Source organism: Triturus cristatus, chromosome 7, assembly GCF_964204655.1.
Source record: "Triturus cristatus chromosome 7, aTriCri1.1, whole genome shotgun sequence".
Taxonomy (NCBI): Eukaryota; Metazoa; Chordata; class Amphibia; order Caudata; family Salamandridae; genus Triturus; species Triturus cristatus.
The window spans coordinates 272,532,499-272,544,767 of record NC_140590.1 but is presented as its reverse complement, the minus strand read 5'-3'; the positions used below and the strand labels follow the sequence as shown (position 1 = coordinate 272,544,767).

At 47.4% G+C, this 12,269-nt stretch overlaps 1 protein-coding gene across 2 annotated transcripts in view; it reads left to right on the top strand.

Annotated features, from left to right (window-relative positions):
- The window catches only part of LOC146809393 (transcription factor Spi-B-like), a 36,906-nt gene extending 28,051 nt beyond the window's left edge, over nucleotides 1–8,855 (top strand). For both annotated transcript variants that reach the window (XM_085616212.1, XM_085616213.1), the window contains exon 6: nucleotides 7,173–8,855. In XM_085616212.1, the coding sequence (XP_085472338.1) occupies nucleotides 7,173–7,486 (314 nt within the window). In that variant the 3' untranslated portion in view covers nucleotides 7,487–8,855. The remainder of the gene's footprint in view (nucleotides 1–7,172) is intronic.
- Nucleotides 8,856–12,269: the final 3,414 nt, after the last annotated feature.

Sequence of the window (12,269 nt, the reverse complement as noted above, 5' to 3'; positions counted from 1 at the left end):
GAGGAGAGTGGATGACGTAGTCAGAGGCTTTCCTCGAGGAAGATAGTTAATAGGCACTGCCATGAAAGGGAAACATGTTCCCTCCCTTCTATCATCCATGAGGCGATATGTGTGTTCTTCTGGTCTTCTTAGTGCTTTGTGGTTGTTCTCTTATGGTTGCTATCCAAGTACCCCTTGACCTAGACAGTATACGATGCGACAAATGGTTCCTTTTACTTCCTCGGGGTTTATCGTTTGCTTTATGTTATTTGTTAAACACAATGTTGATCATGCTGTGAAGTGCTCCAAAGCCGTTTTGTCAACTCTGAATTATGTAAAACTGCAAAAATAAATATATAACTGCAAGTTTCAACTGGGAAGGATCTAGTGGAAAAGCACTTTCATGAGATTGACCTGTTAAGCCAGCGGCAAGTGGTTACCGAAACCCATCCTTACTTCCCAAAACCACCCTTTTTAGCAACCTTAGAATAATGAAAGACTGATAAAAACTATTAAAGTTCTACATGTATGCCTTGAAGTTTGCCTGCAGCTCCTTGATGCCGACTCATAACTCAGTGAGCTCTATTACAGGGTTTATAATTCTTAACGTGCATGTTACAGGTTGTGCTTTGCAGCAGTGAGTTACACAATAATGGGGTTAAACCCAGAAACGTCACTAGGACCTGGGTGAAATGTGGTACATTAAGGGGGGTGGCCGCAGGGGTAATGCAATATTAAATGGACATCAACATCACCTGATAAATCAATTATAACCAATTTTTAAACATATTGAAAATATTTAATCACATTGAACATATAATGCCTCATCTTCAAAGATAGCACATTTGTCACACGGATTTCTGCATAGGTGCCCCAGAGAGGGAGGAAAAGGTGCATCAATGTGCAAAAGTGAGGGTGAGTGATGGAGGGAGGGCAGTGAACAGTGTGTACATCAAAAATGCATAAAAAGGCCTAACCAGCCTTAACCAAGGCTAAATTATTTACAACAACAGAATGACAAAACAGGACACAGTGAATCTATCACTGTTGTCCTCATTCAATACAGAGAACACAGAGCTGTCTATGTTTCGACCCAGGGTTGGTGTAGGCAATTTCACTCCTTACAAGAGGTTCTTCATCGGGACCATAAGGGCACCCTTGGCCCACCTAGCCGTGCAGTGGAGAGCCCGAAGGCTCCAAATGCAGAGAGGGGACGTCTATGGCTTAATCCAAAGGTTTGGGGGGGATTGGCATGAGTAAATCAAGATGCTCCATCTGTCTGGTTGAATGACTTTACTTTTCTTTTAGCATTTTTGTAAGCATCCGATCAGCCAGCGATGGATTGAGCCATAGACGCCTACATATAATATAAAGAATCTGTGCCTCTCTGCATTTGGAGCCTTCAGGCACAAGCTTGTTCTCTCCACTGCACGGCTAGGTGGACCAAGGGTTAGGCCTTTTTATGTGTTTTTGATGTACACACTGTACACTGCCCTCCCTCCATCACTCACCCTCACTTTTGCACATTGATGCACCTATTCCTCCATTTCCCTTTCTGGGGCACCTATGCAGAAATCCATGTGATAAATGTGCTATTTTTGAACATGAGGCATTATATGTTCAATGTGCTTTGCAGCAAGCACATTGACCCCCTAGTCTATTTTTTGATGATTAAAACTGCACACAGAACACTCCACCAAGCGCATTAAGCACTAGAGTTATCTTACTGTTATCCTAGCCTTCTAATTGCTGGGTACACAAAGATCTCTGCACCAGGTCCCTTAACCTGTAAGATATTTTAAAATGCAGTCTGCTTGTGACCAAATAAACAGGTGAAAACAGATTAGCTATCACACTTGTTCTTGTTGCCAATTTCCTGTAGGCTGTGCGCATTGAAGGGATGATTGCTTTTGTGTAGAAAGGGACACCTTCCTGCACAAAAACAATCATTGATGGCGTTTTCCTCCTTCTATGTGTGCTATGCAGCACACACACATAGAAAAAGGAAAAAACGAGGAGAAAGAAAGGTATTTCTCCTTATTGCGCCACCCCTGGGGAGGCGTTAGAACCGTTTCCATTCCTAGGTTTACGAAACCTTGTAAATATATGATTCGTCAGAATCCATGGGTGTTGCGTGGGAACACCCACAGCAACACCCCTTTCACGCAGAGTAATGCGTGAACAGGGGCCATATTTACAAGGCCATGAAGAGCCACGCAGGGTGGCTTTGCATGGCCATGTAAATATGGGCCTGCACCCTGCGCAACCAGAGCATCAAAAAAGTGACGCTTCAGTGGCCCCAAGGTCTTGTAAATATGCTCCTACGTTTTTTTGTGGGAATGACAAAGTGAGGAGTTTGAGAAGTGTCTATGTGTAACTTTCCTAATTGTGACTGAAAGGATGAAGTCAAGAGGAATGGTTGTGAGAAGGGGGGTTAACAGAGTAAAGTGTTTGGGGAGTTTTGTGAACAAGAGGTTGATAATATGGAAGATGATTTGAGAAGAAGGAGGGCAAGGAATACTAGATCAGGACTGGACTGGAAACCAAAATCAGACCGGATTATATGGATATTATTAACAGAGTGCACTGCTACCTATATAGGTTATTCAGCCATATTATGTGAAAGGAAACAAAACTAGCCATTTTGTTTACTACTTCCTACAGGATTTAGGTGAATAAGTCGTTATCAGACCCTCTGATTGTGGAATAGTACATTTATAGTGCTACCTTTAGTGGCCTGTGACAAGCTGGTATCATACCAAGTTCCAGGTCTCCCATTTCAAATGGAGCCGAGCCTCTCCGGCGCAGAAACTTACTCTATAACAGGGCTTTCGGTTTTACTGTCCCTTTTTGCCAGCAAGAGAGTGATGTAGGTGAGTTGTATATTAAACCTGGAACTGTCTTGGTATTTTATGGCCCAGCATTATATTGTAACAGTGTAATAACTAGCACACAGCGGTCTCCTTTGCAAGGCATTGGTTCATCCATGATCATTTATTATTGCATGACAGGCCCAGGTACCTATAATTCATCAGCTGTGTTAAATGTTTTTATCTCAATTTCCCCTTAATTTGCTCTTTCCAAACGTACCCATTTGAGTCTTAACTCTGTAGATAATTAACTTATTATCCGTGCAGTACTGTTCAAGTACTGGAAGTGCCTTCAGTAGGCCTAGGTCCATAACATCAACGAGAACTGTGCCGCCGCCTAATATACCGCAGGCATGTGCAGTGAGTCAGGATTTGTGGGGGAAAGGGGCATTTATACATTTTTTTTATGGAAATCAGGCAAATACTGGGGGGAAACGGAGGACAAAAATATATCCCGGTCTAATCCCAGTAATGGGTTTTAGTAAAATTAGGATTGAGAGCCTTACAGTAGCCCAGATGACCCTTTAAATATCCCTGATCAATACTGCTGGAAACCTTGGCGCGCCCAGCGGAGAGGTTCTCTCAGTCGATACCCCACAAACTTAAACCACTGCCGTAGAGACGCCCACAACCGCATGATGCAGCAGTGCAGCACCCTTTACCAATGCTTGTTTACATTTTATGTAGCAAGTACAATTGCACTGTGGAAATTCCCCTTCTGAAGGCAAGTTGAGGAATCAGAAGTTGGTTCTTATTTCCCTCGTAGTATTTCTATTTCTGGTGTTTTTTTTACAAACATTTAGAACACAGACCGCAATCAATAGCAGGTCGGGTAGACCATATTGGGGATAAAATCACCTATTTCCATCCTATGAGCAATTTATTGGTTGTTGGTACATCAGCAAATACCAGAATGAAAAAAAGACACCCACCTTCTTGATACAGCCCAAAATAACCCTCTAGTGCATCGGAGGTCCTCGCCGTAGGAACGGTATCTACACCACACCCCCTGGTCATGCTCAGTGTACAGAGAATTCTTTAACTTCTGCCAGTTTTGCGCATGCGCGATATCCAACTATCCACCACTGCTCAGTCTCTGTTCCAAAAGACACTACTGCTCTTCTTGTTTTTGGTTACTAGCAACTTCTCCCAGCTCCCAGACACCACTCTATTCTTCTGTCGTTGTACCCGCTTTTTATGGTTTTACTTTTGCCCCCTATTACTTTTAGAACAGTCATCCATCTCGCGGGGAGACAGCTTGACGCAGGTATCTAGCCAATATACTTCTCTACTTCCTGGTACCAAGTTGGTTTACACACAATCTACTCTCAGAGTTCAGTCTGTCTCACTCATATGCGTAATGGCACTTTAGATAATATGGCCATAATCTTCCATTGCTGTGTGAGACCGTGCCTAGAAGGGGCATTCTCCTCCCTAGTTCTCTGGTTATTCGTTGGCTATATCAAATTTATAAATATCTTTGCGTTTACTGTCTTCCAGCTAACTTTCAAGTTTGTAGTTACTGTCACCTACACCGGTGCATGACACAGCTCCAACCTCCCTTGTTTTATAACCAAGACGTTGCTGGGTAACGGGTGCTCCTGAGTGTGTATAGCATAACATGTGTATTTGTAAAGCGCACGTTCACCCAGAGGTCTCTTGGTGCTGAATAACAGATGTTACCCAACTCAATGGTACTCATTTTATCGACCTCAGATGGATGAAAGGCTGAGTGGACCCGCCGGGATTTGAACCTGTGACCAATATGGTCAAACACAGGCCCCTGCAATGGATGCATTAGTCCACTGAGCCACCAAACCCGTATCAATGATATGTGGTGTACAGGTCTTTACAATAAGAACCATCTATGAATGTGGACCTTGCTTTGGTTGGCATCAGGTACCTAACTCCCATTGCTGGTTCTGGCCTATAATCTAGCAGGAATCTAACTGGCTAACTGTATGCCAAACCTCCAGAAATACAAGAACTTCACTGCAGTTGGTGGCTTAGTCATACCCCAAACTATGCCTTGTTCGGTCATGAGCTCTAGTATTACCTGCAGTGTTCACTTCTGATTTTTGCATTTAAGTCACCGTAGAAAACAACCAAGTCCCAACCACCCAAAGCGTATCTCTAGATTGCTGATAGCCACGTTGCGATCTGGGTCCCCAGGTGGACAGTAGCAGCGCATTAGGATTACACGAGCCTTGTTTGATAAATGGCCAATCAAGAACATAGCCATTTACCCTAGCAAACATAGAGTTTTGAACATAACAACTAGTTCTCCCTCACCGGATAGTCACACAACGCAGTTAACAATCCCCTTTTGGGCGAACCTGCTTAGAGGAAGTAGAATAACTTACAACAGTAAGAGCCTTTCAACCTCAAATCAGTGGTAGCCTCAGTGTCCTGGAGCCGAACTAGTTGAGAATTGACCAACTCTTGTTCATGAAGCTTGGAACGCACCTTGAACAGAGAAAGCGCAGCACTAATACAGTGTAGTAAGACAGTTAAATAGGGTTTGCACATGGCCAAGGTTCGCGAACAGTGCCGAAGAAGATTGGATAGTGTAACAAAGAGAGAACATAATCTTGCTACCAGGACGATTACATTGTAGCAAGTTGGAAACTTTTTAAGGTGCACATTCCTAGAAGTTTGTGAACATCTAAATCAACACAGTGAAAAGGGAAAAAACACAGCAAATCTACTTGGTACCTGTCAAAATTGGGTTAGTGTCTTGGGGTTCAAATACACATTTCCTGAAACTAGCAGGCGTGTTGGCCTCCTAGTTTAGAATTAGAGTAAACACAACATATGTATGTTCACACTGCTCACAGCACACCATGAGGGTCTCTCTGGTCTGGGTAGGTGGCTAGACAACTGTGTGCCGCACCATTACACCCGCAGGGTCAAACAACCGAATATAACAAAGGTGGTGAAGAGAAAAATGTGGCCCAGCTATGCCCATGCTGCTGCATCGCCCTTGCTCCTGTCCTTCTTGCTTTGTTCCCCGTTTTCACTGCTTTCTCCTTGCTTTTTCCCTTGTTTTCACTGCTTTCTCCTTGATTTTCCATTGTTTTCACTGCTTTCTCCATGCATTTTTCCTTGTTTTCCGACTACCTTCTCCTTGCTTTTCTTTCGTTTTCATTTTTCACTGCTTTCTCCTTGCTTTTTCCCTCGTCTGTGTGGAAAAAAACGCTAAATGATGGGAAACATTTAGGGACAAAGAAAGAAAGTCAAGGATGACCCGGCTCTGGTAGTTGGTCTGACCATTTCTTCTTAAAATTCTTGCTGTGCTTCCTGCAGCTCTGACTTTGTATCACAATTCTTTATTACATGTTCCAAAAGTTAATAAACATTGAATAACTTTCACAAATCAGTCCAAAAATAGAAAACATTTTGTTCATGAATAAAATATGCAGTAGTATAAAGCACAAAAAAAATGTTCTACCATAAACACGGTTTTAAACATTGATAAAGTCAATATCATTGAAATAAAAAATGTATATTCACAGAAATAAAGAAATAAATAGATTCAGGGATAAGATCCCTTGTATAAACCCAAGAGCATAAACAGCTACTAAACATCAGTGTGAATTTATAAACGGACCTCATGCGTGGTTGATTATCCCTCTCTGCCGCCTGATGACCCCACCTTGACCCTCACCTCCTGATGACCCTGGCTCCCCTGTTGTTTACGACTTAGCACCTGGTCAATCAATCAATCAAACAGCATTTGTAAAGCATAACACTGTCACCCCTGGAGGCTCTGTGTCTCCGTGGAAGAGCCAGGTCTTGAGTCTCTTTGTGAAGTCTGCCAGTGAGGAGGCTGTACGGAGCTGGAATGGAAGGTCGTTCCAGGTCTTGGCAGTGATTTTGAAGAAGGAGTGACCACGGCTGCGACTGTGACGGATGCAGGGGGGGGGGGTGCGAGGGCGAGTGAAGAGCAGTGCAGGTGTCTAAAGTGCTGGTGGAAGTTCAGTCCATGGTTGATGTAGGCAGGTCCTAGGTCATGGAGGGCTTTGTAGGCGTGCGTGAGGATCTTGAACTGGCATCTCTTCTGGATGGGGAGCCAGTGGAGGTCTCTCAGGAGGGGGCGATGTGGGTTCGTTTGGGCAGGTCCTGGATGAGTCTGGCTGCAGCATTTTGTATGGTCTGGTGTCATCTGAGGAGCTTGGTAGAGATGCCAGAGTAGAGGGCATTGCCGTAGTTGAGGCAGCTTTTGTTGGTTGGGAACATTATTGAACTTCACCCTGGCTCTCAGCAGCCCTCTGCCAACTCTTAGTCTGTTAACCCAGTGTCCCTATCTCTCTCTGTCCACAGGGATCCGTAAGAAGGTGCGCCTTTACAGGTTCCTGCTGGAGCTGCTGCAGAGTGGACAGATGAAGGAGTGCGTGTGGTGGCTGGACCAGGAGCACGGCACCTTCCAGTTCTCATCTAAACACAAGGAGCTGCTGGCCCACCGCTGGGGGCAGCAGAAGGGCAACCGCAAGAAGATGACCTACCAGAAGATGGCTCGCGCGCTACGCAACTACGGCAAGACTGGTGAGATCCTCAAGGTGAAGAAGAAGCTGACGTACCAGTTCGACTGCAGGCTGCTTGAGGGCAGGAAGAGCACCCCCAGGGCCCTTTCTTAGTCTGTCAGGGGCCACTTAGGCTGGGGGGCTGGCTGGTAACCCCTCAATAAGAACTGGACCAGTGACTTGTATCGCTTGCGTCTACGTCAGTACTTCCAAATTCTTGGCCTATGGACATCGCCATATCTGGAGGAGCAAGTGGTCTGACGGAGACCCTGCCCCAGGGTTGGAGCACAAGGTCGGGGAAGTTCGGGCGGCTTCAGATACCGACCAGAACCATCTCATCCAAAATCTGTGCCAAAGACATCCCGCTGCCAAGAGAAGCCTAAGCAGTGTATATATGTAAATAAACACGAGGTGCCTCATTAAACTGTCCTCAAACGGAGGCAAGAGCAGTGATGAAGAGGGGGGCGATGAAGTCAAGAGTGGAGAACTTCAAGGAGGAGATGAAGCTGCCAATAAGGTCCATATGAGGAGGAGACTGAGGCCGCCGGGCTGGGCGCGGATGAACAGCGCTCTGCCCATCTCATGAGTATTGGTGCTCAGCTCTGCGCGAGTGCCTGATGTCTCACCCTCCTGCACCAATCTCCACACGCTCATGGCCTGTGGCCTGCGTCTCATGGTATACGGTGAAGATCACAGACTCAGGCCTGTATGGGGGCTCCATTTAGGCTCAGCGTTCAGAGTGTGTCTTAGGCGCTTGGCAGTGTATGAGGAGCGATTCCTGCTTTGTCACAGTATAGAGCTAGTATAGGGCTCTATAGCAGCAGCTCTTTGGGTATTGGGCCGCGCTGTGTTGTCTCGTAGCGTAGGGCCAAAGATCACACAATGCGTCTAGTAGAGGCGCCGAGTGCTGATATCTGATAGTATAGGCCCATTGGTCATAAAGTGTGGCTAGTCGGGGACAGAGTGCTGCTGTCAGACAGTATAAGGTCGGAGGTCGCAGTTTCTGGCTCAATATAGGACTGAGGGTCATGTAATGCAGACTGTGTGGGGAGTGTAGCCCACCGGGTCCCAGCACAGAACCGAGGGTCACACATTGCGTCTTATGGAAACTGTGTTGCTGCAAATGATATAGGACTGGGGGGTTAACACCCTGCTCGGTGTATGGGGCCAGTATAGAAACAGGGGTGGCACAATGGCCCTAAACAGGGGGCTGCCTCACATTATAGGATCCATGACGTGGGGGGTGGAGGTGGCTATGAGAACAAGTGGAGTGGCCGGGGTCCTTTACGAGACGTGGGTGTCAGGCATGAGCGTGGGGCCAGAGACTGCATATTAAAATAAATGCAAATGGGATGTGAAGGCTCTAACATCTCTGAACACACACATGGAAATCTCTTGTTAATATATAGATAGCTGTAAATTGATCATTTGTTCTGTTACAGGAAATGTGCCTTATTTTCGAAATAAAACGAGACAAGCTGCACTGTGTGTGTCCGGTGAATTGTTCCCTCCTTTGCATGTCTTGTGCGACGGGCACACAAGCACCACTGTTCACACTCCCGGCTCATTTGAGTGCATGCAAATCCTGCCAGAAGACACAAAGAGCCCTCCCTGCGCACCCCTTCCACGGTACAAAGGTGAGACGGGCCGGCGTCGGCGAGACCGTTATAAGCCAGCTCCGAGGCCTGACTACAGCGCCCAGAGGGGTGCGGGGCCTCCCCAGGGAGCCTCGCCGGACCCACAGCAGCCAGCCTCACTGTACTATAGCTGGAACCACACCAGAGCAGTGTGCACTGCAGAACGTCCGGTTCTCTGACATTTACTATCCGTGGAAAACTATGCTTTAAGTTGTGTGTGGGTGTTAATTTGTTTTAGGCTGAACGCAGCAGGTAATGATTGCCTGTTGGGAGTGCAGGCCTTTAGCATGTGCGAGCTGGGCCCACGCCCAGGGCGCCCACTGCCAGAGGGGTGCGGGAACTGCCCGCAGAGGCCTCGCTTCGACCTGGACACATAGATAATTAGAGAGGATGAGTGGGAGGGGCGCCAAGTTTGATTTTGCCAAGGACGCTGACTGACCCAAGGCCAGCTCTGCCCCTTGGTGCCCTGCAATCAAGACGTGATGATGATGGGAGGTGTGAGAAATAGCAAGGAGAGGCATTTATTTTGTACTTTTGGCTGTATCGGTAGTCCTCCATTTTGTCACTAGAGAGACACGCTTCCTTTCTCACCCTGCACTGTGGCCCAAACAAACCCATACTACAATCCCCAGAATGCGTTGGTTTGTTATTGTAAACTCGGCACCATGAGCCTCCAGCGATATTGTGTCATCTGCTCGCGAGACATCATAGCCCACACTTAGCTTCCAGGGCGTGATGCGTCGTGCCCCAGGACAGCGCATCGTTTGGAGTGTGCACGTGTCCCTCGACACAAACTTGGTAATGAATATAGAAAAACCTAAAATAACTTTGAATCATGTTCATGTACAGTTCCTTTCATTCATAAATGCCAAGGGCCTTGTAAATACAACTGGGGAGTGGGGACTGAATGAAAGAGTGAAGTGCATTGCAAGGACGGCAGGTATTGTGGGGACCAGATGGTTCCGAGTCCCCAGGGCGCTTTGCTTTCATTTCTAGGTGGTTATTTAACATATCAGGGCACTCTGAGACGTGCAGTCTAGTTTCAGTTCAATTCCATTCCTTGCCTTCCGACTGGACCCAGCGCTCTGCTCCCGAATGTACCAGGTTTCTGATGCCTTCCGGTTTGTGACAGTGCTAGGAGGGATCGATGGCCCCACCGAAAGCGGCAGGACTCCAGCTCTGTCGCGACCCTCGGAAGCAGAGGTGGGTCGCAGATTAAGAAGAAGGCACGGCTCTAGTGCCTACAATCAGGACATGACTGTGTTGCTTGATAAGTGCACTTTGAAGGAATTCAAGAGCATGCGGCGAAGGTGCACGTCACCGCGCACAGGACGCAGGTGCGGCCTTCTCAGAGGTCTTGCTCCAAGTTGCGGGCCTGGAGTCAGTGCCATGCTCAAGCCATATATGCAGCCATTTCACCCCCCGCTCAAGGTTTTCTAGTAAGTCCAAATGCAAGCATAAACAAGCATTGGTATAGCCAATAGGTCTCGCCTTTGGGACCATATCAGCCGCGTTCGGTAGTAGGAGTACCTGCAGGGCGGTGACGTGGGGAGGGGGAGGGGCAGGGTGGGGGGTAGTAAACTATGGATTACGGAGGTTTACAGGTAAGTAAACATATAAATTAATAAAACGAATTTCGTTGCGTGCACTGCATCCCCAAATGCGATACAGTGCGCGCAACGAAATTCGTTTTATTAATTTATATGTTTACTTACCTGTAAACCTCCGTAATCCATAGTTTACTACCCCCCACCCTGCCCCTCCCCACGTCACCGCCCTGCAGGTACTCCTACTACCGACCGCGGCTGGACCTTATAAGTGTTTAGCCATGCAACAGTTGCATAACTAAATACTTATAAGGTCCCAAAAGCGAGACCTATTGGCTATGCCAAGAGGCCGCAAAAGTGATCGCAATCGCGATCAAACATCTTTCGCGGCCATGCGGCCACGAAAGTGGAAGTAATCGCGGTAAAGCGCGGCGCGCGCGCGCCCACGCACATGCACTGTAGCTCTAGGCTGGCCTGGTAGCACTTTTTGGAGCCCTCTCAATAAGTCTCGCCAGACCAGCGCATGCGATGGGTCAGGCGATACCTACAAAGCGAAGCGGAACTCAACCATGTCCCACCACTCCGACTCCAAGGAGAGGGCGCAAGGGAGTCAAGATACAACTCACTCTCCATTGAGGTCCCCGGTCCGGAGCCAGTTCCTCAGCTGGCCCCGATGCACCCCGAGTATCCTGGGCCATCATAGATCTCAGACTGAGGCCTTCAGAGAGGCTATGCTTGAAACATCCAGTGAGCGTCTGGCTCCCTCTGGTGTTCCTTTGGGCCCCAAGGAACCACAGTAGCCTCCAGGTTGGTTACCGGTGGCAGGTCCTACACTGGCACCGTCTTTCCCCTGGTGACCCACTGCAGGGCCGTATCAACTCTGGTACAGACTTGCACACCGGCCCCATGACACATGCTGTTCCCTGCCACCCCAACGCCGCAAGATAACCCGGTGCCGATGCCTGTGTCACATCCAAAACTGATTTCAGCTGGAGCTCAACCAATATCATGCAAGAAAATTACTAATGCACAACTGGTCGTCATATAGCATGGCTCAGTTCCTGGCCTCTACTGCATTGCAGCTATACACAGAGGCTTCATTCTCTTTTATGGTTCTATCTCTGATCCTTTGCAAGAGATGAGTGTATTCCAGGAGCTGGATGATGATGGTGAGGGGGATGGCACATCTCCCCCTTACTACAGTGATGATGCCTTTACCTTTGATTACAAAACGCCAGTGGGCTTGACACCTCACCCGAGGCAGCTTGACTCGCCACATGGACCACCAATGGAGGAGAGGGCCTCATTTGCAGCGGTGGTTCGGAGGAAGATGCTATAGCGACAGCGGCTCTCCATTGAGACTAAAACAGATGTTTCGACAGATATCCTACAATCTGGGCCAGCATTGTATGAGCCCTTTCTTCCTTTCAATGACACTCTTACAGATATTCTGATGGCTACCTCGTTGGAACCATATACTTGCCCACCTGTGAATAGGCAGGTGACCAAACGTTAAAAGATTAGCGCCTGGTGACTTGGATTTTCTCACCAAGTATCCCATCCAGAACGCCTTACTGTGCAGGCCTGAAACAGTAAAGTGAAACCTAATTCATTCCCTATCCCTTACCACTTTTAGAAAAAAGTTTAAAACGTGGCTTTTCCAGAACTGATTTCCTGGGGGTGAATACTGCAGTCATAGCGCTTAGATACCTC